Genomic DNA, 24,562 nt, shown 5'->3' with positions numbered 1-24,562 from the left:
ATCATGGAAGAAGCAGGCAGTAATTTGTAGGAGCACAGCTAAGGCACCTAGTGAGACAGAGAGCAACATCAGCCTGTCTCAAAACCTCTGGCAACTATTTTCCCAGTTTGCATGATGTTCATGCTCTGTAAGTGTGAACTTACTAGCATTGAGTCTGACTTAAATATTTGGGCTTGGCTAGGTAGAGTTCTCAGTACTTTTAACAGTGGAATCCAAATGTGTGTAACACTCGGCAGTCTGGTCCTGAAGCTCTCCTGGTTTCACAGTGAGACCTATGTGTGATGCCAGACACTTTGTCAACTTGTATTACATTTACTCACTGCTAGAGCAGTGTCACATGCTCGAGACTATTAAAGTTGCTGCCAAAAAACACGCCACTCCTGTACAGTTAGAAAATTTAATGGCCAGACACACTGTCACTCGAATGCAGTCCCTTTTTAGACATCTATCTGCCAGTATGATAGGAATCATTCCAGGAAAGTTTTATAATGCCATAAGCGAGACCTTCAGCCCATCACTGTGTCAAATCACATTTCTGTCAAAATGCCAAAGAGTTTTCTCCCTGCACTTCACAGTAAAAAGCAAGTTAAACAATAACCTGCTTCCTGTTCTAATCCAACACATCTAGAAAGCACCAAGCATTCCTGACCTTTTTGCAGGAACTAAAACATTCTTTGCTAATAACCTTGTAATGGAAACATCTACCTCTTCTTTTTATTTGGGAAATTCCAAATAACAGCTATTTGAAGAAAAAAGTTGAGTTGGTAATAGTAGTAAGATTTCCAGAAGCAGTAGTAGTAGCTGTTACCTGACAGCTTTGTTTCCTCTAGAAGTTTATATCCAATTGGAAAACTGAATTATTTCAGTATTGCTCTGGAGGCTTCTCAGCTATTCAGACAGCAACAAAGAAGTAGACTGTAAGGTCAGTACTTTGGCACACACAGGCACACAGGACAAACATCAGGTACTCTTTCTTACATCCCCAAATGAAAAGACCAACGGGTTGCAGATTTTCATGTGGCATACACACACTGCTGCAGGGTGAAACCAATTTGAGGAGCATCCCATTTGCTTTCTGTTTAACAGAGGCACAGACTATAAAAGGACACCAGCCAGAGCCTGCAGAAGGCAACCAGTTTACCTGAGCACCATCAGCACCTTCATTTAGGCAGAGGTTTTGGGCTGCATCCTTAGGTGGGCAGTCCCTCTTCTCTGTGTCACAGGGGTACTGGGACATACATTTCTAGAGCAGAAAGGTGTCAGATTTGGGACAAGATGAAATTTAGAGTCTGAGATTGCTGCTTTTTTTAATTATGCAGGGAAAGGCTGAAGAAGCATGAGGTCTGAGTCAGGGCATACAGAAGGTGAGTGAAAATGGGGACAGGAGAATTCAGGCTTACCCCAGACTTGCACCCAGCTGGAGAGAGCACACTGGTGACAGCTGGGAGCTCTGAATCAGCATTTAGACTGAACCAGCCCTATTGACTTTAATATATCTCAATTAGATGAAGACCAATATTGAAGCCTGTAGTTAATTGCAGTAATGTGACATCTTTCTTGTGCTAAGAGCTCCCCAAGCACAGGTTAGAGAGCCATATTTCTGAGGTGAGCAGGTTCTTCAGGTCAGAGCATCAGTTTTCCATTCCCCTGAGATCAGTGACACACCAGGCACAACTGCATAATCACAGCACAGACAACCTGCGCCCCCCACAAGAATCATGCTATCCATTAGTGAGTTCAGCCAGCACTGCTTTTGCTGGGTTCTCAAAATTTACATCATGTCTCCCCCTATTTAGTACCTTTATTTGCTAAATAGGTGCATCTGTGCTTCCTACAGTAAATTTGGCTGAGCTCAGTGGATTTGGCTCTTTGAATCCAGAGCAGCCAAATTATCTAGCAGTAGCAATTTCCATGCAGGTGCACCTTCTTTTCTACTTATCCTGCATTAGCTATTGTTCTCCTTTTGGTGCTCTGTGCTAGGAGAAAGAGCATGGTGCACACATTGTGTGATTGAGCTTTCTCCTTGTTGTGCCCTTGGCAACGAAAACGAACCCCAGAAGGGGATAAACCCAGGTAATGGGTCATCCTGTAGCACGGACAGATGCCCAGCTTAATTTTCACTAGCTCTAAGAGAAGCCCAAGAAGTGCTTTCACAAAATCCCAAACTCTTCATTGCTGTTACCCGAGGAGGTGAAGAGCAGCCTGATGGGCCCCTTTGCAAAAGGATGTTTGATGTTCAGTGGCTGGGATGAGGACACAGGGAAGGGCTTGTACTGAGGAATATGATCTCCCACACCAAATGAAAATGCCAGGTCTGGGCTCAGTGAAGGGAAGGGGTTTTACCAGAGACAGTTTTGAGAACAGATGTTTCTTTAATGTCCTGATACTCAGAATTGGTTTTGATGTCTGCTTCGTCTTACCTAATTTGCTCTGGTGTTCTAATTTTCAAGTTTTCTCCTTCAAGAGAAACAGCCTATTACAAGTTTTAAGATCATACAGATAAATGCCAATTTTATTTTCCTGTGATTATCATCATCTATATTTGACAGTTACTTTTCCTACATGAAAAAAGGAAGATAACAGAGTTCGAAACCTACTCATCCGAGGGGGCTGAGATTGGTAGGCTCTGCCTCTCTCTTGTAACCTTTACAATGTGTCAATTATTGTCAGTTATACAAGGACAATTATTCTCATGAATCTAGAGATTTGTCTAGAATTATAGTTAATTATCTCGCTAAAATATACTAATCACTCCAGTTTGTAGGGTAACAATTCAGTAAAATTAATTTGCATCTTAAATTTTTCATCCTACAGTGCTAACACATTTAAAAATATGATTTAATTTCCAATACTTTAAATAAAATTTCACAGGAGCATTAAGCAATTTTGTTAGTTCAGCTGTTTGCACTCCAGCCCCTCACACTGTTCAATAGTGGAACTGTGAGCACTTCAAGGGGCAACTCAGCTGCATCACTGGCTCAAGAAAAGCCTGACTGTGGCAGCACAAAGAAAGTCTGTCAAGCATCTCCTCCTGAGGCTGCCTGTGGTTTACACTCACTACCTCTAAAGTTTGTGTCTGAATGGGATTGGAAATCATCTTCATTAAAAGAGACAGCACTAAACAGCAATGTGTGGAGTGGGTGCAATAACCTTTGTTCCCTGAAAGCAGAAGGGAGGATGGCTCAGGGCCATGTCCCAGCTGGCACCAGGCTGGTGGCACCGAGGCTGCTCATCCCCTGGCAGCCCACACAGCACTGCAGCTTCCTGATGGCATTTAAATGGTGTCTTTTGCTTCCTCAGTTGCTCTATTCCAGGCTGGGAAGTGCTAGCACTCTCTCTCACCTTCAGGACTGGTGACCTAAAGAAGTTGGTTGTTTTCTAAAGGCAGGGAATGGCTAGAGTGGAGATGCCACAGCTCAGGAGGAGGGAAGCAGCTACAGGAAGCTGGGAGTGAGTGGGCCGGGTCACACACAACCAGCTGCTAATTCCTAGGCCAGCTCAAGAGTCAGCTGAGGCAAAAGGCGCCAAGCAAAATCTAATTTCTGGCTGAAGGGTATTAATAACCATGGAAAAAATTACCCAATATTTTGTGTGGGGAATTCAGCTCCACCTCTTCTGGCTCTTTTTAACTTAAGGATTATCATGAACAGAAGCCAATGCTTATAGGACCCTGTCCTTGCCAAAGCCTATGGGAATTGCTGCTGCCCAGAAGCACTGCCACCCCCACGTGGTTGAAAAGCCTCCTCCGTGCCAAGTTGTAAAGTAGCTGTTTCTACTTTAAACAAAATTCCTGCCTGCCTTTGAGCCACAGCTCTCCTGTATGAAAGGTATCATCTCTCTCACCAGCCTTCACACTTTCCTCATCAACGCGCCTCGGTCCAGTTTCCAGCCCCAGGGTCCTGATTCAGAGGAGAAGCAGACATTGGAGCCTCACACCTCTTCCTGGCCCTGCAGAGACTGCTGATCGTTCCTGCAGGCAGGAACACTGCCCATCACCCCCACCCAGCCATACTCTTCACACTCTCTCCTTGGCTTTCAGTGCTTGGTATTTGCAGGACCCATGAACTGCAGGACCTCCAACCACAGCCCCCCTGCTCCCAAGGCAGGCCCCTGGAGCATAAATGTCCCAGTCCGAGGCTAAAAGTGAGAGCTGTCAGCACAGTTGTGATGGCGGTGGCATGGCCAAGGAAAGCCCAGGAACACCAGACACCCTCAGCCACGCCAGCCCTGCAGCAGCAAACCCACGTCTGTGCCGCAGGCTCCGCACACGGGGATGTGCAGGGAAGCAGCTGCCCCTGCAGCTGGACAGCCTGGTGGGAAGGGAACAGGGGAGAGCAGGGCCTGCTCACACCCCAGGCAGCTCCTGGAAGAAGAGTGAAAGGATTCTGTAACTTCAGCAGAGCACGGACTTCTGGGGGTGTTTTACTGCACTGTCTCGCCTTGTTTCGTATGTGCAAATTTCAGTCCTGGCTGTCACAGAGCGTGGTGCTCATGGGCATTTCATACACGCAGTAGCCCATAAAAATTACTCTATAGAGTTGTGTTCACTCCTTTGACCTGTTAGCATAACAAAAAATTCATCTGAACCTTTTGCTCATTCACAAATGAATTAGTAAGAAAACCACAGAAGATGAAATTTAAGTAACATAACTTAAAATACACTTTCAAGTATTTACCATCTTACTTCCATGTAGAACTTTTTTAAAGTGCTAAGTGCTATGATCTTACATTAAGAAATATTTGCTCCTTTTAGAATTGAAAGAAGAACAAAAGGAGAACATAAAACTGTTTTCTTAATAACCAAAAATTTACCAAATCAAGAATTTGGATATTATCATCCAGATGTATGAGCCTGATATTTCACACCTGACTTCTGCAAATAAACAGAAGTCTGCTACAGGACTGATATGTGCATGTTAATGAAAAGTCATTTTACACAACTCTTCAAACAACAATATTTAATAATTTTCACAACAAAATCACTTTGTACCTCACCAGTGTTTTCTGATTTTCTTTAAATATAAAACCAAGCACTTTTAAAACCAGCAGTTTATATCCACACATTTAGTGCATATTTGATATTCTTTAACAATGGATAATCTATGTGTTATGTGAGATACTTACTATTATTATAATGAAATGCAGCAAGAAGAGCTTGTATTTCTACAGTGTCCTTTCCCAGAATAACCAACTTGCAAAGCAAAGCATTTTCACAAAAAACTTATTTAACCGTCTTTTACAAAGCATGATTTGTTAGACTTCTAAGTTAGATTTATAAAATGACAAGTTATCATCTCAACAGGGGAAAAAAAAGTAATGTAATTTTTTTTTTCTTTTGGAATCTAGTTCCAAATTCAGACTTTTATTTTCAAAAGATGGAACACGTCTGAGATGTCTGTTATACTTCTGAAGCACAGCTCAGGAATCAATACTTTATCTACCACAGATACAATAGTTTATCACTTTCCAGGGCATTAGGTATCCAGAGCTGTTAATTTCTGGATCAATATGGCAAATGTATAACTACCAACCCAAACAAAGTTCTTATTCCTTATCCATTAATTTCCTTTTGTTTTCCTAACTCTGCTACTAACTTTACAAAAATCATGGATGTAGAAATCCTTATTGCTGGAAAGCTATGCAGGACTCTCCTTCTTTGTACAAAAATATTTTAATGTAGATATTTAGAAATTTTACATAAGAACATTTCAGTGATAAAATATTTTATTAGTGTTTCTGTTTGAGTACATTGAGCAATGTATTGTGACTTCAAAAAAAAATTCTCGAGTTTCACTACCCAATCTTTAAATCTCAGACACCACTGTTACAATAGAAGCAGATGCTCTGAAAGAGAAAATCATCCCAACATCCAGGTTCTATACTGGCAGTTGAAACCCATAAAGCCAGATTCGGGTATGGTGGAGTGTGTATTTTATGTATCTATGCATATCAAAAAGATTTTGGGAATTCTGCCAACCATATGTGAATGTGACCAGCCAACTGCATACATACTACATCTCACCCAGCTCCTGGCAGGCAGGGTGGTTCACGTTGATACAGGGTGTGCTGCTGGAGCCCGCTCTAGCATTTGGTGGGATGACAAGTAGATCCTTTGTGTGTGGGGTTTTGTAACTCGGAAGCATCACCAGCACCACTTACCCACTCACTCCACGCTATGCAAAAATATTTGTTATTTAAACACTTTATAAACTTAACAGAGATTGCTGACAAGATATGAGATACTCTGTGGTTAGTTAAGAACACATGAAACCACAACCAAGAAAATGTGAAATTTTGAAAGAATGAAAGCAAACAGAGAAACTGAAGTAAGCATCAGGTTCAACAGAATGTTGAGAAGAAAGTCCTGCTGCAAAAATAGGACTAAGAAGTGCAGCGGTCTGTAAGTGTACAATATCATAGCAGACAATACCACGTCAACAGCAAATGAAACTGTCACACAACAGAGAGCCTTGTGCATGAAATAATACAACTTTTTATTCATGTTTTATAGATTACTTTTATTTATTTTTGCTTTAATAATGCATATTCTGTTCACTCTGTGCAAAATTGGGGACAGAGGTGGGTGTTTAAATCATCTAATGAAAATCAAGCGGAGATGAACATTCAGGTTGAGGGAGAGGCCTATCCAAACCAGGAAAGCTAAAAAGCCACAGCTGCTCAAGACAAAGCTGCTCTCAGCTGTGCCCTTTTGTCCTGCCACCTGGCACAAACGCTCTCCTGACCGAGCAGCTGAGCACTGGCAAGGTGACCTCCGCCGGACACCGGGGACAGGAGTTGTCGTGGTAGCTACATGGGAGACCTGGCCTCAACTGGCTCCAGTCAGTGTGTGGCAAAGAAAGGCACAAATCATTGCAAAGACCAGACTTCTGTTGGTTTGTTTCCTTCTTGTAAATACGTTACTGTACACAATGTAAGTTTGAGTTGTAGGGGATTCAGGGACATAAAATTGCATATTTAACAGAACTTAAAATCATAACGAAAAGTAGGCTGTTCAATCTTGAAGCAAAAATAATCCCTCCAGCCCCAACATTAACATTCATTCCTGGCTATATGCAGTACAAACATTTTAAAATCTGTGACAAAAGACAATTAAAAACCAAAAGTCAAAATCATAAAGCTTGTAAACAGATAATCTGAAATACACTTTATTTATGGAAAAATATCATCAAAATAGTACCACTATGGATTAAACTGCCTGAGTTTTCATTTCACCTAGGATCTTGAAGTAGAGAGCCTTTAGCACAAGAAGATCAATTTCAGTCACAACTAGTGCCGCACAGCACGGCTTTGGGTAGAAATTTTGTTCTCGTTGGTATTTTTGTTGTGCTATCAAAAACTGTTGTGCTAATCCTTCAAATAAAGGGATGTTGAGGCAATTCTTAAATCATTTGGCACAAAGTTATTTTGGCTGGGGCATAAATTTGAGTCTCAGTCATGAAGAATAATGCAACATTCCACCTATCAAGTATTCACTTTGATTGAAGAGCTTTCTTTATGTCATTAACTTCCATCTAAAAACAAACAGAAGAAAAAGTATTTGATTAAATTAGATGCTTTAGCAAACTGAGGCACAGTTGGTGTCACTTGAAAAGCACATGTTCCATCTTGTCCAGAGGTGTCAACTACAGGCTTTATACTACTCTTATTTCCACAGACTTCACAAATTGAGGTGTGCTTCTCAACTGTGTAAGATGACCATTCACAGCTTCCTCCCTCAGACCATGACAAGTATAGTCATTGAATGTACTGCAAGACCTTTCAATCTCTTTAAATTACAACTTTTACAAACAACACAGCTCACTGCCTGGCATTGCTGCACAATGAGCACTGTGTCCATGCACTGACAGCTGCACTTACAGCCAGCATCATAAACTGCACTGCTGGCAGTGAGCACTGGTACCTGAGGAACAAAACCCATCATCTCTCTCCTACAGGGAGGGTTCTTTCTGTAGGAATGATGGTTACCTTCTACAACTATCAAACCTATGCCCAGGCACCTTAAAGGCTCTGATGGATGTACAGCCATGTGGTAAGAGGATGTGGCTATAACCACCAACAGCCCTAGCTGTCCATTTGATCCCTCTGACAGACACAGAAAACCCTAAGGCAGGGGTCCTGGATTTATTCAAACACACCTGTTTCAACCTCATGACTATCAGAACACTCTGAAACTAACGCAACTTTTGTTTGCTAACTCTCATCTTCATGTAAAGCTAATAATGCCGTCTTGGCTAGCATCTGAACATTTACCAGTATAAACAACATTTGAACTGGAGTAAAAGCATTCAGCTGTAAGATCATAATTTTCAACCCTTCAGTGCAGGTCTCTGCAAAAAGATGTAAAGTTATCTCTGGATAACTCTGAATAGTCTCGCCCGTTAGACTAAATCAATAACGGCTATTAAAAATGTTCACTGTGTTTTATCTGAATAAATTTCAGTTTTAGCTGAACAAGAGTCGTGTATAATTAGAAGATATGTTCCTATGTGATTGGATACAAAGTCCTTTAGGCAGCCTTGGAGCATAGATGTTGAGGATCCCCAGTTCTGCCACCCTTTGCCATGTTCCCAAATACTTTACAGAGAGGGAAGAGTTCCAGTGAAATTACATTTCAATTTTCTATATCTAGTTCAAAGTACAGTTGCTCTATAGCATCAAAATATAAAAATATAATCAATACCAAACCACTTATCAAGTACATGGAATAGAAGAGTATAGCATAGTATAGATGAGAATAGAATAGTTTTGGTTGGAATGGGCCTATAATGACCCTTTAGTCCATCTCCCTGACCAGGTTAAAGCATGTTAGTAAGAGCATTTTTTAAATCACTCTCCAAAACCCCAAAAAGCAGTTTCAACATCATTCCACATCAAAGCAGCATCGTTAATGATTCCAGCAAAGGCCAAGTTCCATGAACCCCACAAGCAGGGCAGCAGGATACCTGGCAAATGACTAAGCCAGCACAACAACATCTAGAGCTAAGGTGCTGTACAAACTATGGTAGCAGTAACTGGGTTCCTAATCAGAGCCCCTTCTTTTATATTGCTCAGGATGCTTTAGTAAAGACAACCTTGAGTACAGCCTGTAAAGCAGACATTAAAATTTTGCTATATGAAATAATATTCCAAGCGTATTAACACTGAGACAAGCCTACTACAAAATATAAAGCTTTGGCAGAAAGTAAGTAACTTAAGGCATGATTTCATTTGTGACAAAATCAAACAATTAAAACTGAGACAAAAAAAATCATAGTTTGAATCTTGTATTGTGTTTAATTTTTTAAAATTTATCTACCTACTTGTGCTGATAAATTTTTAGATAATTATCAGGCTTTTCAGTAAGAAGCCAGTATTGCAGTATATATGACACAAACTTGCAATGCCATGAAGGGAACAGGTATATCCCTTTCAGAAATATTGGTAGTTTTTAATTCACTGGAATCTAAGTATCTTAGCAGAGTTTTATGTCCCATGTCAGGCTAAATTAAACCTGCCAACACATCTCTAACATTATAAATAATTTAAGTACCTGCAATCGTAGACGGATCTTCTTCTCTTCATCCAACTCAGAGAGCAACTGTTTAATCTCTTTTCTGTCAAAAGAATGCAAAAGAAGCTTGGCATGGAAATGACTACACTAGTAAAATACAAAAGATTTTCTCTCGGAGACATATTTTTCCCACTTCATTAGTTTGTTTTTTTTCCTCAGAACGTCTAACTGAAGTCAGCATACTCTTGTGTACTATAGGCTATAGTAGAGAGAAATAAAACTCACTATGGACAGCACCCCGCCCCATCCCACATGGCTAATGAATAATGCCTCCTAATAGCCCTGCATCCACAGGCTTTGCTCTGGCCTAGCTGTATCAACACTGTATCAGCACCCAGTTGCCTTTTTCCATACAGAACGTAGATGTATTGACTGTTGGTGGGTTATAGGGACTGGTAACACGAATCCTGCCCGTCCTATCGCATACTTAAGCCACTTAAAAGCTGTTTATGCCAGCAATACAATGTAACCTTCCACTTCATTTATAAGACTTAACGATCCCAAATATGGATTTTCTATCATTCTTCTTTGTCGAGAAGGGGAACACAGCTATAAGGAGCAGACACGTTCTCATGTTCCCACTGAGTGATCTCACCTTAGGACAGATACCAGTAGGTGGAAGCTGCCCTTGCAAGAAGGGCCGGGGAGACCAGAGGAGCAGGGTCAGCCTAAGAGGCGAGGCCGTGGGGCTTGCTGGCTACATCCAGCTTGAACCATGCCCTCCCGCATCTTCTCCCAAACTCCGCACACCTCTGTTCCGCCATAGTCTCTGCACGCTGCTTGCCCTTTTCTTTTTCCTGCCTGGGCTACACACAACTGACAATGTAAGTGAAGGTTTAGCTTCCAAAGCATTAAATATTCTCAGGAACATCAAAAGTCACATGCCAGCCCCAGTTTCTCCTAAGAAATGAGCAACTTAAAGAAAAAAAAGGTGCCCAAAACTAAAATAATAAGATTCAGGGCCATAAACACAAAGGCCTTCAGATATCCTAGTCACAATTCAATTACTACTTTTGTAATGTGAGCTTCCTGGGAAAATGTGCTAACAGTCAAATAACAATGGATTTAATAATTTTAGGAACTTGTAGCAATTTGTACTACAACTATAACAAATGCACCCCTTTTATTATGATCAATGCATATGAGTTCCCAGATATTTATTGGCAAATAAAAGACATTCACTGTTTATAGCTTGCAACTTAACTTTTTTAACACGCCTCAAACATCTACTTATGTCACAACACAGGAAAAGAAAAAGCTGGTGGATAGTGCAGGTCTTTTTTGTTGAGGTTCTCACCCCTGAATATGTTCTGTCACATGAAAATCACTCACAAACACATAGCCCAGCTGTGCAGAGTAACATCCATGAAGGCAAACTCAATAAGAAACTGCCACCACTATGCACAAATGGATCCATCCCACCTACAGTTGTGATTTGCAGTACTTACTTTTGCTGGTCTTTCATGGTTTCAATGATGGTTCTTAGCTCCCTAATTTGTGTTCTCAGCTCTTCCAGGGCAGTCTGACCTTGGCTCAAGTGCTCAGTCTTTGGCTTTCCTTCAGTACCAAACAGGGATGGGGAATTTGACCTGTGGCCTGTTGTTCCCATTGCAATTGAATGAAATCCAGGTGACGGTGAAGGGGATAGTGATGGTTGTACATTACTGCCACTAGCCAGACCTCCTGGTTTTGGAGGCAAGGAAGTTTTGTTATCAGACACCTGCAACAAAAAGAATAACATTTAGTGTCTGCAGAAAGCTTTATGAAAATCAAACCTCTAACCAATGGTAAGTATTTAGCTGCTCTTCAGTAATGCTGGAAGTCCAACAGTCAAACATGGACAGTCTTGGCAAAAGCATGATAAATATAATGATTAGTCATGATCTTGGTATGTATACATCAGAGGGGGTCTAGTTGGGATGGAGAAGTTCAGACAGCTTTGTTGGGGTTCCTCCCCCCTACCATGTGGTCCTGGGAGAGGGGCCCTGGGGGGGGAGACACAAGGTTGACCAGGTATCCCCACTGTAACACAGCTTCAGTAAGACTTTTCATGGTTGCTACAACAAGTGAGCAACAGCATTTCCAAGATCTCAGACCTAGCAGTGAATTAAGCCAGGGACAGATGCTCAGTGTTTCTCTCAGGAGTTTGTGAGGCCATATCTATGTCTCCCGCAGAGCACAAAACTACATGGCCGAGAATCCAAGTCATATTTTTTAGTAAATTAAATTCATAGTTGCCCAACAACCATTGAAGGAATCATCAAAGTTTTTTCAAAAATTAAAAAATGTATTACATGTTCCCCCTAGCATTATGAAAATAGCAAAATATTCATTAACTTTGCTTGTTGGTATGATATATATAGAAAAAAAAATCCCATGGCTTCAAAATGATAATATATTAATAATAAATAAATGTAGTGTACTGTCCTCTGTTAACTGAAGCTTCCATGAATCCCCGTAACTACCAATAGCTGTTTACTCCTCTAGGAAATTGACAGAAAAACACAGCATTAACCTAAAACCCTGGAATCCTGTGGTTAGCTAAAAAGGATCTCATGCTTCTTAACTGCAATCCAGTGCTCTACTTATTAGGCAAGCCTCTACTAGTATGTGCTACATAATGTAATATATGTATATAATGTAATATAATGTAATATAACATTTAATATTTATTAGACAATTAGAAAATCTGAAGTTTACCAACCATATGTGACTATCTACTTCACTGCGTACAGAGAACAATATACAAGTACTGTTGCCACAGTGGCAAGTAAGGGGAGTCTTCACACTGTTATTTGGCAGTGCTATGTGTGCATTGTATGACAGCTACCAGGCATATCTGAAAATCTGATTTGGACAAGAGTAAGAAAAAGCACTAGGCAACCTTCCAACTCTCTTTGGAAAAGAGATATTGAAGTTGAATGGCAAATAGGGCAAAATACTGAGACTAAATGGTATGGAAATGAAAGAAGACACTGTAACTGAGGACTTGGGGACTGGCGGGGTGGCATTAGCTGAGCAAAGTAACTGAGAAAAGTTAGTGATGAGATGAAAATCAGGAAAAATTGTGATGGGGAGGGAAGAGCAGGATCCACCAAGTTCTGGAAAAAACAGTCTTCCCTACTACACAACCATGACTGAGCACAGAACCTGCTCTGCGAAAGTAGTGAATTCAAAAAGTGTTCTGCACAAAAACCAAGTCTGACCATATGAATAAAAATGGTGTTATAATCACAAGAAAGCTGAATCACTGCAGTGCTGTGAAAACTTGACTCAATGACCGGAGTAATATTCTTTTAACATTGTATCAATTAGTTTGTTCGCTTAGTTTGTGTATCTGGGTTGGAAGGGACCTTAAAGGTCACCTAGTTCCAATCTCCCTGCCATGGGTAGGGCCACTTTTCGCTAGAAAGGGTTGCTCCAAGGCCCATCCAGCCTGTTCTTAAACATTTCCAGTGATGGGACATCCAAAAATTCTCTCTTGTGGCACCTGTTCCAGTGCCTTGCCACACTCACAGTAAAGGATCTTTTCCTTATATCTAATCTAAACCTACTCTCCTTCAGTTTGAAACTGTTCCATCATCCTCTCCTATCACTCCATGCTCTTGTAAACAGTGCCTCTCCATCTTTCTTGTCAGCTCCCTTCAGGTACTGGAAGGCCACAATTAGGTCACCTTAAAACCTTCTCTTTTCCAAGCCAAAAAAACCCAGTTCTCTCAGTTTTTCCTCATAGGAGAGATGCTCCATCCCTCTGACCATCTCGGTGGCCTCCTCTGGACTGGCTCCAACAGGTCCATGTCCTTGTGCTGGAGACCCCAGAGCTGCATACAGCACTCCAGGTGGGGTCTCAACAGAGCAGAGTAGGGTGTGAGTAACATGTACCTATAAACAGATCTCTCATGCATAATAACCCCATATATCAGTAGGTGCAAGTTTCCTTTGGACTGAAAAGAGACGTCGTCAGGCTGAGTTCAAATCTGGAGCAGGCAAGCAAGGCACAACCAGAGTCATTGATCTGAGCATCCTATTCCAGAGCTTAACTGGCTATCAACATTAAAGCCTCAAGCAGCTGCCTTCTAATAGCAGCCATCTCGTTTTACAGGAACAACATCTAGATTTTTGTCATATAACTTACAAATGTTGGCCCAAGAGTATTCTGTAGTGCAAGTGCTCCCAGAAGAGGGAGCTACATATCAAAACATTATCCGTACAACTTGATCACAGAAGTGCATGACTTCATCTTTCAAATACCTGTTCAACTATTAGAATGTGTATTTGTATTATTAAAGGTATCCTTATGTACTAAAAAATAGTTCCAGCCTTTAAAGCCTGACCTACACACTCCTTTTTTAATATTTCATTCTACTACAGTATTCTACCAATATACAGTAAGAACAGAACAAGCCTATAAAATGAATACAGTTATACCAGTATAAAAAGTGATTATATTTGAAAGTTTAAATTCACATACTATTAGAGTGTGTCAAAGAGTTGTATTTTCTCTGCTCACAGACTCTTCTAATGTAAACTCAATTTAAAGTTGCAAAAAGACAGGGTCTTTGTTTCTAAAATGTATTTCCCAGCCTCTCTGATTCTGTGAAATGCATTTACATAAGAAAGATTTTTTTCACAGTATGGTTATTTGAGACATTTTAACTGTGCAATTCACTTTAGACTTGCCTTTCAAGCACAGAACAAACTTTAGTAACCTTTATAATTTTAAGCTTCTTTAAGTGGGCAGTTACCAGGTGACTGTTGAATTAAATTTTAAATACTTGAGTACTGCTTTGAAAAAAGAAGATGCATGTGATAAAGTTAAGCAGAGACATTCCAATTAACTTACTTGTGATATTGTAACAGTTCTTGATTTCCTTGACACATCAAGAGTTTTGTGAGTAATGGAAACATGTTCCTCCTTCTCATCTTCAGGACTTGGTGAGTCAAAGAAATCAGGGCTTGAAAGAGATGACTATGCAGACAAACATACAAAAGAAGAAGAGAAAGAAAAGTACAGATATTTTCATTGTACAAGAACTTTTTTAGCTATCATTTTCATAGTAACAATACTTAAAATCAGGACTCTTTGTCCCCCTACTCCCCCTTTTTTGCATCTTATTTTCAAAGCATTCAAGAAATAAGATATGCTTAAGAGTTGAATCCAACATTAATTTACAGCTTTGCGTTGCATGATATCACAAGATGAAAGCGCAGGACGCTGAGTGCTGTGCCATGGGGACACCAGCTCTGTCACCGGGGCGGCTCCACTGTGGCTTTGCTCAGAGCAGGTCTCACCCTGCTGCTTCTCAGAGGCCCCAGCTTTGTCTGTGCACGGTGCTGGCACTGCAGGGCTGCCTTGTGCACGGCCTCTTGGTAAAGGCACGAAGAGGGAAGGTTCTTTCCACCCCTTGTTCCTTTCCTCATAGACGTGACAGGGGAAGTAAAACCTCTTTACTGCTCTTCTATATTTCTATACTTATGATGACAGTCAATTTTGAAAGCATTCTCTTTTTTTCAGTTCTATTAGTTTCACTACAATCCTTTTTGCTTCCTTCCATTTTGTTTTTCTTCAGCAACACGGACCCAGGTAACCATCAGTAGTTGCTCTCATTCTGATATTCCAGAACGCAAAAAGCATGGAAACAAGCAAACCCCAAACCCCAAAGAAGAAGACATTGAAAAACTAAGCAGTGGTTTCCAAAGTATGGTTTAAGAGACCAACTTGTCTAAAGATACATATTAGAGAGTGAAATTTAAATCACCCTTATATTTACAGCTGCGATCTTAATGAGAAGAAACACATGGTAGCTCAAGGAGGACTGTTGAAGACTGAATGGACTATTTGTCCTCAAAATCTGGTAAATGTCTGCAAGAAATCAATAGAAATGCTTCTTTTGGGAAACACTTTCAAAATCCTCAATACTTAGCACAAATTAGTCTATTCCAAAGATTTTTATAAGGGATTTTTCTGGGATCACTCATGGCTGGCAAGGAACACTTGGCATCACCTAAATAAGGGGGTACAAACCTTAGAAGGAAGGGATTGTTTTAAACATCAGTATTTGAAACACTGGCAGCCTTTTGACAGTAATTTTCCTGATCTGCATCTCTCTGCCTCATTGTACGTGTGAAGGAATGGCTGGGTAAAAGTAGTAAAAACACCAAGGAACACAAGTAGGAGAGGGGGAAAAATCAGAAAAAATATTTTTAAAAATAGTTTTTAAAGAAAAGGAAAATTAACTTACAGATGTGAGAGACTGGGAGGGTGGTCGCCTGCCAGTAGCTTTTGGTCTGGTTGTAGTTGGATGATTAAGCTTCTCAGCAATTGGTATTACAGAATCAAAACCTTCCAAGTCTTAAAAATAAAATAGAATTGATTTGGTTTTCTGGCAATTGTCTTCAAAGGGAAAGAATCACATATTTTTCTAATTTCAAAGAAAAGAAATCCCATTTTCCCCACTGTGTCACAGTGTTCTGCACATATTTAGCCACCACGATGGCACTAAAAAAACCTGAAAGTCAAAGGCAGCTGTAATCCAGTCACCCTTGCCAAGAACAATTACCCTTCCATCTCAACACAATAAAGCAGAGGGGGAACGTGTAGAGGAGCCTTTGGCTTTGTTTTCAGCATAGTGAAAGCTAAATGACATCATGGGTTCTATAGCATGGAATAAACAGTTTCAAAATTTCCATCTGGCTACTGAAGGGGTTAGTAATTTTTTTTTTCCATGAATAACTGAAGACGTAAGGCAGTGCATACGTTGTCTCAGGAACTGTACTGTCAGCACTGCATTGCAGCAATTGCTCAGGGGGGTGTAGAATGAGAATGATCAAGCTGGAAGTTATCTGCAGGTTCCTGGACACCTGCAGCTGGAGGCACCATAGTTTCCAGTAACTGCAGGTGAGGGGATTATCTCCCTCCAGTAGTCCAGAGGCTATGGCAAGTAAAAGCTCCAATAAGCTCCTGAAGCTGTACAGAGCCCAGGGAAAGCAGGTCTGCTTGAATGCTGTACCAACCATCTCCATGGCCAGTGAAAAGCTCTGGGGAAGTGTTTACTGAATCCAGCCACACAGTAACATGTTTATGTGAAAGAACAATGTGGAGGCTCAAGGAATACCACAGCTTATGATTACATGGATAAATCAAAAGGCTTAATACCATTCATCTATTTTTATGGGTTGTATCAGTTTCACTCACCTTCATTTCAAAATGCCCTACAGCATATGTTGAGCAGGAAGGAGTCAGAAAACACACAAGAGGTACTTTAGACAAGATAAATCAAAATTCTTCAAAATTACTTTCAGATATGAATCAAATACAGGAATAATATTCATTATTCAGAGACTATTTTTCATTGCACACATGTAGGAAAAAATAGCTTTTACGTTAATAGTTCTATATAGTAGGCACTTAATTTTCTGAACCATTACAGAACAATGAATCACTGAAGATCCAGTTTTGTTGCCATATTACAACCAACCATCGTACAAAATTACACAATGGAAAAACAAATTAATTAATGGGCCTGTGCAATAAACTATATGCACTGAAAGACATTTAAATTGATTCCAAGTACTCATGATTTGTCAGCTAGAAAGTAAATGGGATTGGAGATTCCTTATTCAGCAATATCTTTTCATCTCCAAGAGATTAAAAAAAAAAGAAAAAAGAAAAAAGAGAACTCTTTCAATAGCCCTGAAATAGTCTAAGGTTATTCACCTCCGAATACTACTCTATTTTTGGAGTGACTCTTCCTATATATAACCAGTGACCCCACTGTCCTCTATCATGTATTTTTGTCATTGCTCTTTTTATTGACTGTTGCAGCCTGTGTGCAAAGGTAGCTCACCCACCCAGTCTGTCAGTGGGAATTTAGCAATCTGAAGCCTCAGTTGTACCCAACACGTCAGGTGAGGCCACAGTGCTTTGAAAGTTAAAATGAGCTAATTTTAGCAGATTCTAGCAGATCACAAAACCTATCTGGAGTCCTGTAGAACTTCAGGGTTTCAGGAGAGGAGAAATAGAAGTAAAAATTTATTTTCTGGGGAGAAAAAAAGCAAGTGTAAGCTCATTTCCATTAATATCCAGTTTAAAGCTGACGCATAAGACAGCTAAATGACTTAAGATCACAAGGCAAATCAGTAATCAATATATTAACACATTGTCTAATTTTGATTTTCACTACTGAGTTACTTTGCTAAATTGCACAGCAAAAATGTAATACCAACAACAATATACTCTTTTCTAAATGTGTGATACTCACACACATGAGCAGAAATGGAGGCTGAAGCAATCCTTCCATTTGCCCCAGCCACTCTCTCCCACTTTGCTGTTCTTACTATGTTTTTTCCTGAGCAAACTTTAATCCAGCTCATTTTTCAATAGCATGTGCCAAGCCATGCAAATACTTGCACTGAAGGAAGGATCAGTACCAGTACCAAAGGACTGATTCAAGCTGCTAAAACTGAGGGGAAGAGCAGACTTCTGCTTTGGGGGTCAGGAAATTGGCTGGAATTATTTTGCACCTGAGGAAGGCTACAGTGCATGACTTCCCTCGCCCCATTTTCCATTTCTGAGGTCTACATAGAAGTATGAAAGGAGGTTGAATGAGGTGGGGGTCAGTCTCTTATCCCAGGTAACAAGCAACAGGAGAAGAGGAAACAGCCTCAAGTTGTGCTTTGCAGTTTAGTTAGGGGAGGTTTAGACTGGATAGTAGGAAAAAATTTTTCATTGAAAATGTGGTCAAGCATTGGAACAGACTGCCCAGGGAAGTGGTGGAGTCACTGCTCCTCAAGGTGGTTAAAATATATATAAATGTAGTGCTTAGAGATATGGTTTAATAGTGGACTTGGCACTGCTGGGTTGATGGATGGACTCAATAATCTTAAAGGTCTTCTCCAACTTCAAAGATTCTCTGATTCTGTAAGTGCCACTGTCCCTTTCTCTGCTCTTACAAAAGGTATGTACACTCATATGGAAAACAATCAATGAAAAAATACTGAAGACAATTAATCCAATGTGTTTCTTTGGCTTAAATAAACTAGTAATTACCTAGAGTTCTATATTTGATCAGAACAATATAGTACTCAGGTTTAAATTGTAAAATGTATTGATAAACAGAAAGTGTATGAATTTGCATCCTTGAGACCCATAAGCATTTGCAGACATAATTTGCTCCATGCATTTTATAAATACCATGAAAGATAAACATTTATGTTCAAAGCTTCTATTATCAAGAAATATTGGGAATCCTACAGTTTTTCCACTTCGGAATGCATTTTTGATAGCTAGAAAAATAACTAAAGCCACCTATACATGCACTGAATTCTAAAGAGAGTCGAACAGAGACTATAAAGGCTCCACAGGTAGAATCTGCTGCCAAACTAGTGAAATTCCAGCCATTTAGTTGATACTCTAAATTAAATTCCATTAAAGTGTAATTAACAATGCTCGGTACAACAATAAAATAGTAAATCCACTTCCAGCACTCCTATATTCCCTTTTTTTCTCCATTTGTTCTCCTTATTTAGATGTTGTTCTTCCTCCCAAATCTGCTCTGCATCTAAGGCTATCACCACCTTCCACAATCATCACCTGTGGAGATACTAATTCAAGAAAATTCCCATCTAGTGAACTGTAGAATGAGGAAGAGAGCCATTCAAAAAACTTCTGCCATACTGTCATATATGCTGTGGATTCAGTAAGTCACTTGTGCTGGTTATTTGATTATTTTTTGCTGGTGGAAAGCAAGATTATATGGTTCTGACTATATTAAATTCACTGAGGTCATTAAATGCAGAGATTCAATTTTAGTTTGTATTTCTGCAGCTATCAGAAACTGGGAGCTTAAATTTATATACTAAGCAAAATGTACAGCCTTCCTGGCACGGCCCAAATGGAATGTCATTAAAGAAGAAGTCCAGTCTACTGTATTCACAGCCACGTTAACTGCCAGTACAGCAACATCAGCCTCCAGCAGACCTGGACCCTGCACTGGTCCAGCTTTCTCTTTGTCTGGTATTAACAAACAGTAAGGAAGATTCTATTAACATGTGGAACATAGAGATGGCACCCATCAATTAGCTTCCTAATTAAAAAATAGTTGATATTTGTTCTACAAATAAACAGATGCATTTATCATTATTACTGTCTCACTGATCAAGCTGATAATCCATGAAGTGATTCATGAGATGGGGAGAAAGGCATCAGATTAATTTTAATATATCAGTGTAGTACACACAGTCTGGCTTACTGAGCAACCATATTTCATGAATATGAAAAATGTTAGCTGTGCAACAAGTATTCCCTGGTATCCTTCCAAGCCGCTTAAGAATAGAACATTTCTCCCCATTGCTATGTTCATTTGGAAACATGGTTATTTAAAGCATGATGATGGTATTTTTAAAAAAATGCCCAGATCCAGGAAAACAATTATTTAGAAAAAAAAGTTCTGAACTCATTAGACTTGTACCTTCCTAGGAAATGACCTTCAGTTTGTAGCCCCCAAAAAATCCCAGAAATAAAAAGTTAAGTGGCTATACTTCCTTTCTTACTCCTTTTACTTACAGCATTTACTATGCTGGCATAAAATGTGGCTAGGCCTTAACTTTGTATTACATTTAGGTTTTTTAGTATTTGGTCAAAATAATTTATACATAACAATCACAGAAAGCTTTTTGAACTAGTAGAGAGATTTCACCTTGAGAAAACTGAAATGGGAAGTGATGGATAAAGAGAATCAACACATTCAGAATGCTCATGGCAAGGTTTCACAGAACAGAAATACAGCAGGGCTGAAAGAAATGAGGCAAATGTGGCATTGAATTCATTTGAAGAAGATAGTGTCACAGAAGCCACAGAGGTGGATTTCATTTCATAATCATCTTCAATACATTGAAAAGGTTGACAACAGGCATGTGAAATAGTATATATACTGTCTTTAAATGCAATAATCCTGAAAGCTATCAAATGAGACAGACACTGCAGACAAAACCTTCTGCATTAGTACCCATTCAATATATAGTAGAAATTTAAAAATAACTCAGTAATCTGAATGTTAGAGGGAATTTTAAGAAGACTACATTTATTTTAGCTACTTGAAGCATCCAGATTCTGCTACTCTCTCGACGCTGAAAAGCATTGTACCCTTTGAGGAATACAGCCATGCTTCCAGCCAGGGTTCAGGCAGCAAAATCTCACCCATAATGAATCACAGAATGTTTTTTAAGATTTGGGCAATGCACTTTTAGGAGGAGAGCTCCCTGGCTGCAAGGTTTCTTTGTTCTGGAGTGCAACAGTGATGTGCCAGGGAGGCCTGCCCACACAGTTCTGTGCCTCAGAGGAAAACAGCGTAGCTCACCCGGCCTCGCAGGACAGTCACTGGACAGCTGTGACTTTAGGACAACCTTTCCTAAAACACCCAATTATCTTCTCCCATTTCAATCCTGACTTTTATCGCTTTAATAGCTGAATGTAGAAAGCTGCCATAATGAGCTTTGCTAACCACTTGCCAGTGCCCTCATAAGGATTTTATTTTTAACAATTCAGAACATGCCAAGAAAGAACTGAAAGGTCAAGAAAACTGAGGAGCTAGAAGAAATGGATATGCTGTTTTCAGGCACCTCAACTTGATATGCATGGCAACCAATTTAAATTTCTAGTTTACTGGTTTTTTCTGGACCCCTCAGGGCAACAAGCCTGATTAATTTATATAATGGACCATTCCCATATTCATGACTACAATATTTACAGTCCGGAACTACGGTTATGGGTGATTTTGACTCACTGATGTAAATATTACAACTTAAACCAGTTGGGCAATTCTGTTCCTTTGCTTTGCCCTATTAAAATGAGCATGAATAGCAGCATAGAAAGCGGTTTAGGCAGATTTTGATCTTCATTATATGACTCATATTTTGTCCTCCAACCCTTATATTTACCAGTATTTTCTGGTTTTCCAACTTTTATTCAGTGTTTTCAGGCAGAATTATTATAAGGCCTTAGTATAACAGCCTATGATTTAAAAACAAACCTGCTCCATTCTACAGCCTTTTACTGGAAATATTCTCCATCTTTTTCCCTAGTGTGGTCCAAATCTCATTAGATCACTTTTTCTTGCAGTCAGAGGCACAGCAATCACCTCTCCTGACAAATAAAGCTCTACAACAACTGCAAATACAGCTCAAGGAAACATGATGGGTACATTGAGGATACACTGAGGATTTTAAAAATTTTTTGTTTATTAGGTATTTTCAATAGGGTATTTTTAACTATCCTTTCAGGCAAGCTAGCACCAGTGCTGCAGGGAGGGACAGGAAAAAAAAGAATGGGTAATAACGTGGCTTTGGCCAGTACTCCATGATACACCAGCAAATGCTCTGCAGATTAAAGTCTGAAGAAATGCTGAAAAATGGACTTGCACTAAAACCAGCTTCCAGGGAAACTCTTAGGATAATTCATACCATCATTAGATGTTTCAGCAGGAACCAAGGAAGGCATATGTGCCTTATGCTAGCACTGATGAAGATTATTAACTGCTTTCATAAATACTATGCAAAACGTGTAAAGAGCCAGGAAAAATATTGGAAAGATGTGTTCACTTGGCTCTGTGCAACTCAGTCTTTCTGCAAAGCACAGAAACTGCTTCTTGTGGGGATTAACTGATCATTTCCACAGTAGACACATTATTTTTAATTCTTTGTGGTTTATTCCTTAAGTCACTTAGCTTAAATCCATATGGTTTTAAGTATTAGATGATGCCAAAGCAACCCTGTTTTGGATAGAAAAGACTTGTTTCAGGATTCCAGGATTCCAAAGTGTGTGTGTGTGTGTGTGTGTATATAGTTAAGACTTAGGATTGATCCTGACTTGCAGAAATAACTCAATACCATTTTTCTGGAAGCATTAGTTTTTGATCCACTAAGCTATTATATGTGCTAGATGTTTCTGTCATCACACTGGCCCTCATATACAAAATTCTTTATGAAATTGAAAAGAAACACGTCACCTAAAGAAAGGTCAAGTTATGTCATAAGGCATGAATTACAGCTGTTGAAATCAATGCAGCTCTATGTAAGAACTCTTCTGTTTGTAGAACAGGGTTTATTGTCAGTGTAGCTTATGTTGCTTTAGAAGCATTTTAAAAGCTCAAAAAGCCACTGCCAATCCAGACCAGTTGTTGTTAGAGATGTACCAACAGATGTAAGTAACCATTCTCATTTAACCACAGCAATACTGGAGAGCAAGTCTTGGGTGACATGACCACACATTTTCCACTGAGTGCCAGTGAACACTCTTCAAATTTTTACACTATGTTTGTTGTGATTTTTTTTTTCTCTTTCAGACTAGAAAACCATTCTAATATGTTTTTAAATGCTTACATGCATTGCGATGACAAAATCTGTCTGCAAGAACAGGTTAATGAATCCAGAGTATTGACAAACACCACATGTAAACTGCACGTCACTTTTGTCACTAAAATTTCTTATGAGACATTAAATGATAATGATTTCTCATTTCAATACTATGGTGCAAGATCTTCTGTCACAGTATGCTCAATTTCAACTTTTAATTAAAGAAAACCAAACCATAATATCCATGTAAACTTTGGCATTCTACAAAATGCTTCTTTTTGTATTTGCTTGTTATGCACTGGGAACTTACCAAAGACAGGATAGAAAAGAAATGGAAGAAAAAAAGCCTTACCCTCATGAAATGAAGAAGAGCTAGCCATGGCAAAGAGATGTAAATAGGAAAAGTTGAATGCAAGATGTGTGCAAAGGAAATTAAAGACATCACTGAAAACAGGGAAAAAGAAAAGAAAAAGTGAGGAGGAATGGGGAATGGTTCCTCTTAAATAATATATTCCGAAGGCAAGTTTTCCAATGGCTTTTGTAAGGATTGTGAAAAGAAGTAAATGCATGGACAACAGCCGAAAGAGCTGCCATTATATCTACAATCAGCAGTGACGTTGCTAAGCAGAATTTTCTCTTGTCAGCACAGATTGGAAAATTGTAATCAGTACTGAATTATCATGAAGAATTTACATGTGAAGTCACAACTCCACAGAACATGTTAGGGAAACCAAGTCATGAGCAAATAACTACATAAAAATAACTTCTAATATATGCGACTCACAGAACATTATTAACAGTATTATGCATCACCTCAACCTTGCTCAAGCATTTCTGATTTTCCTGATTGGTAAAGTGGGGTGAGAATGTTTTTAAAGTTGTTTTTAAAGGTGTAGGGTTTTCTGGTTAGACAACACTGATCCACTGGTAGAATATTACTCAGAAAATAAACAGGAAAAAGCCATTTCCAAGGCAGCTAGACAAAATGCAAGTTTTGAATCTGGATTCCCAATTCAACTCAGCATATTGCTGCTCAGTTGTTGATGGCATTACTGACTTTGTTGTTGCTGATCACTTGTTTGCTTTTTGAGAGATGGCATATGGAAGAACCCTGTATCTTCTCCTCTCTGTCACAGCGGTTTTGGTCTCATCACAGTAAAGAAAAGGAACCAACTTAGAAATCCTTAAAAAGGATTCACAGAATAAAGCACTGTTCACCATCCAGCATTAGTATGGTTTGCTTTAATAACCAAAACTGTCTCTCCATTGTTTTTGTCCATCTCTCTGCACTGCATGAAAGGAACAAAAGCTTTAGACTGGCTATAGGACTAAGAAAGTGACAGTCACTACCCAGCTTAACATCTCTAGTGCAAAGTAGCCAGGACGTGCTGCGGTTTTCATTTTCAGCACAATTAACCATCATTTAGCATAAGCATGAAAGAGGGTGAGGCAACTTGCAGGTAGTTGTTGCTTTTCCCCTTGTTCTCCCCAAGAGCTCTGAGTGACTGGGAATGGCACTGGACTATGGAACAATAAAGAGGAGCCCAGTAACCAGAATGGTCATGCATCCAAAGTTCTACAAAGGCCATTTAACTTCAATTTTTTTTCAAAGGCTACTGCTAAGTCACACCTTGTCTGTCA

The 24,562-nt window shown here is 39.6% G+C and overlaps 1 protein-coding gene across 9 annotated transcripts in view; it reads right to left on the bottom strand.

Annotated features, from left to right (window-relative positions):
* Positions 1-6,470: 6,470 nt before the first annotated feature.
* The window catches only part of SH3KBP1 (SH3 domain containing kinase binding protein 1), a 214,606-nt gene continuing 196,514 nt past the window's right edge, over positions 6,471-24,562 (bottom strand). For 8 of the 9 annotated variants that reach the window (XM_042036710.1, XM_042036720.1, XM_042036742.1 and 5 more), the window contains 5 exons: positions 15,814-15,923; positions 14,415-14,540; positions 11,020-11,291; positions 9,551-9,614; positions 6,471-7,532 (listed from right to left, as the gene is read on the bottom strand). In XM_042036710.1, the coding sequence (XP_041892644.1) occupies positions 7,491-7,532; positions 9,551-9,614; positions 11,020-11,291; positions 14,415-14,540; positions 15,814-15,923 (614 nt within the window). In that variant the 3' untranslated portion in view covers positions 6,471-7,490. Of the gene's footprint in view, positions 7,533-9,550; positions 9,615-11,015; positions 11,292-14,414; positions 14,541-15,813; positions 15,924-24,562 lie in introns of those variants that run through there. The other variant, XM_042036732.1, reaches the window with a different exon arrangement.

This window comes from Corvus kubaryi, unplaced genomic scaffold (genome assembly GCF_017639235.1).
Source record: "Corvus kubaryi isolate FWS band 111438036 unplaced genomic scaffold, C.kubaryi_AGA036_p1.0 133, whole genome shotgun sequence".
In the NCBI taxonomy this organism is placed as follows: Eukaryota; Metazoa; Chordata; class Aves; order Passeriformes; family Corvidae; genus Corvus; species Corvus kubaryi.
This window is presented reverse-complemented; position numbering and strand designations above follow the sequence as displayed.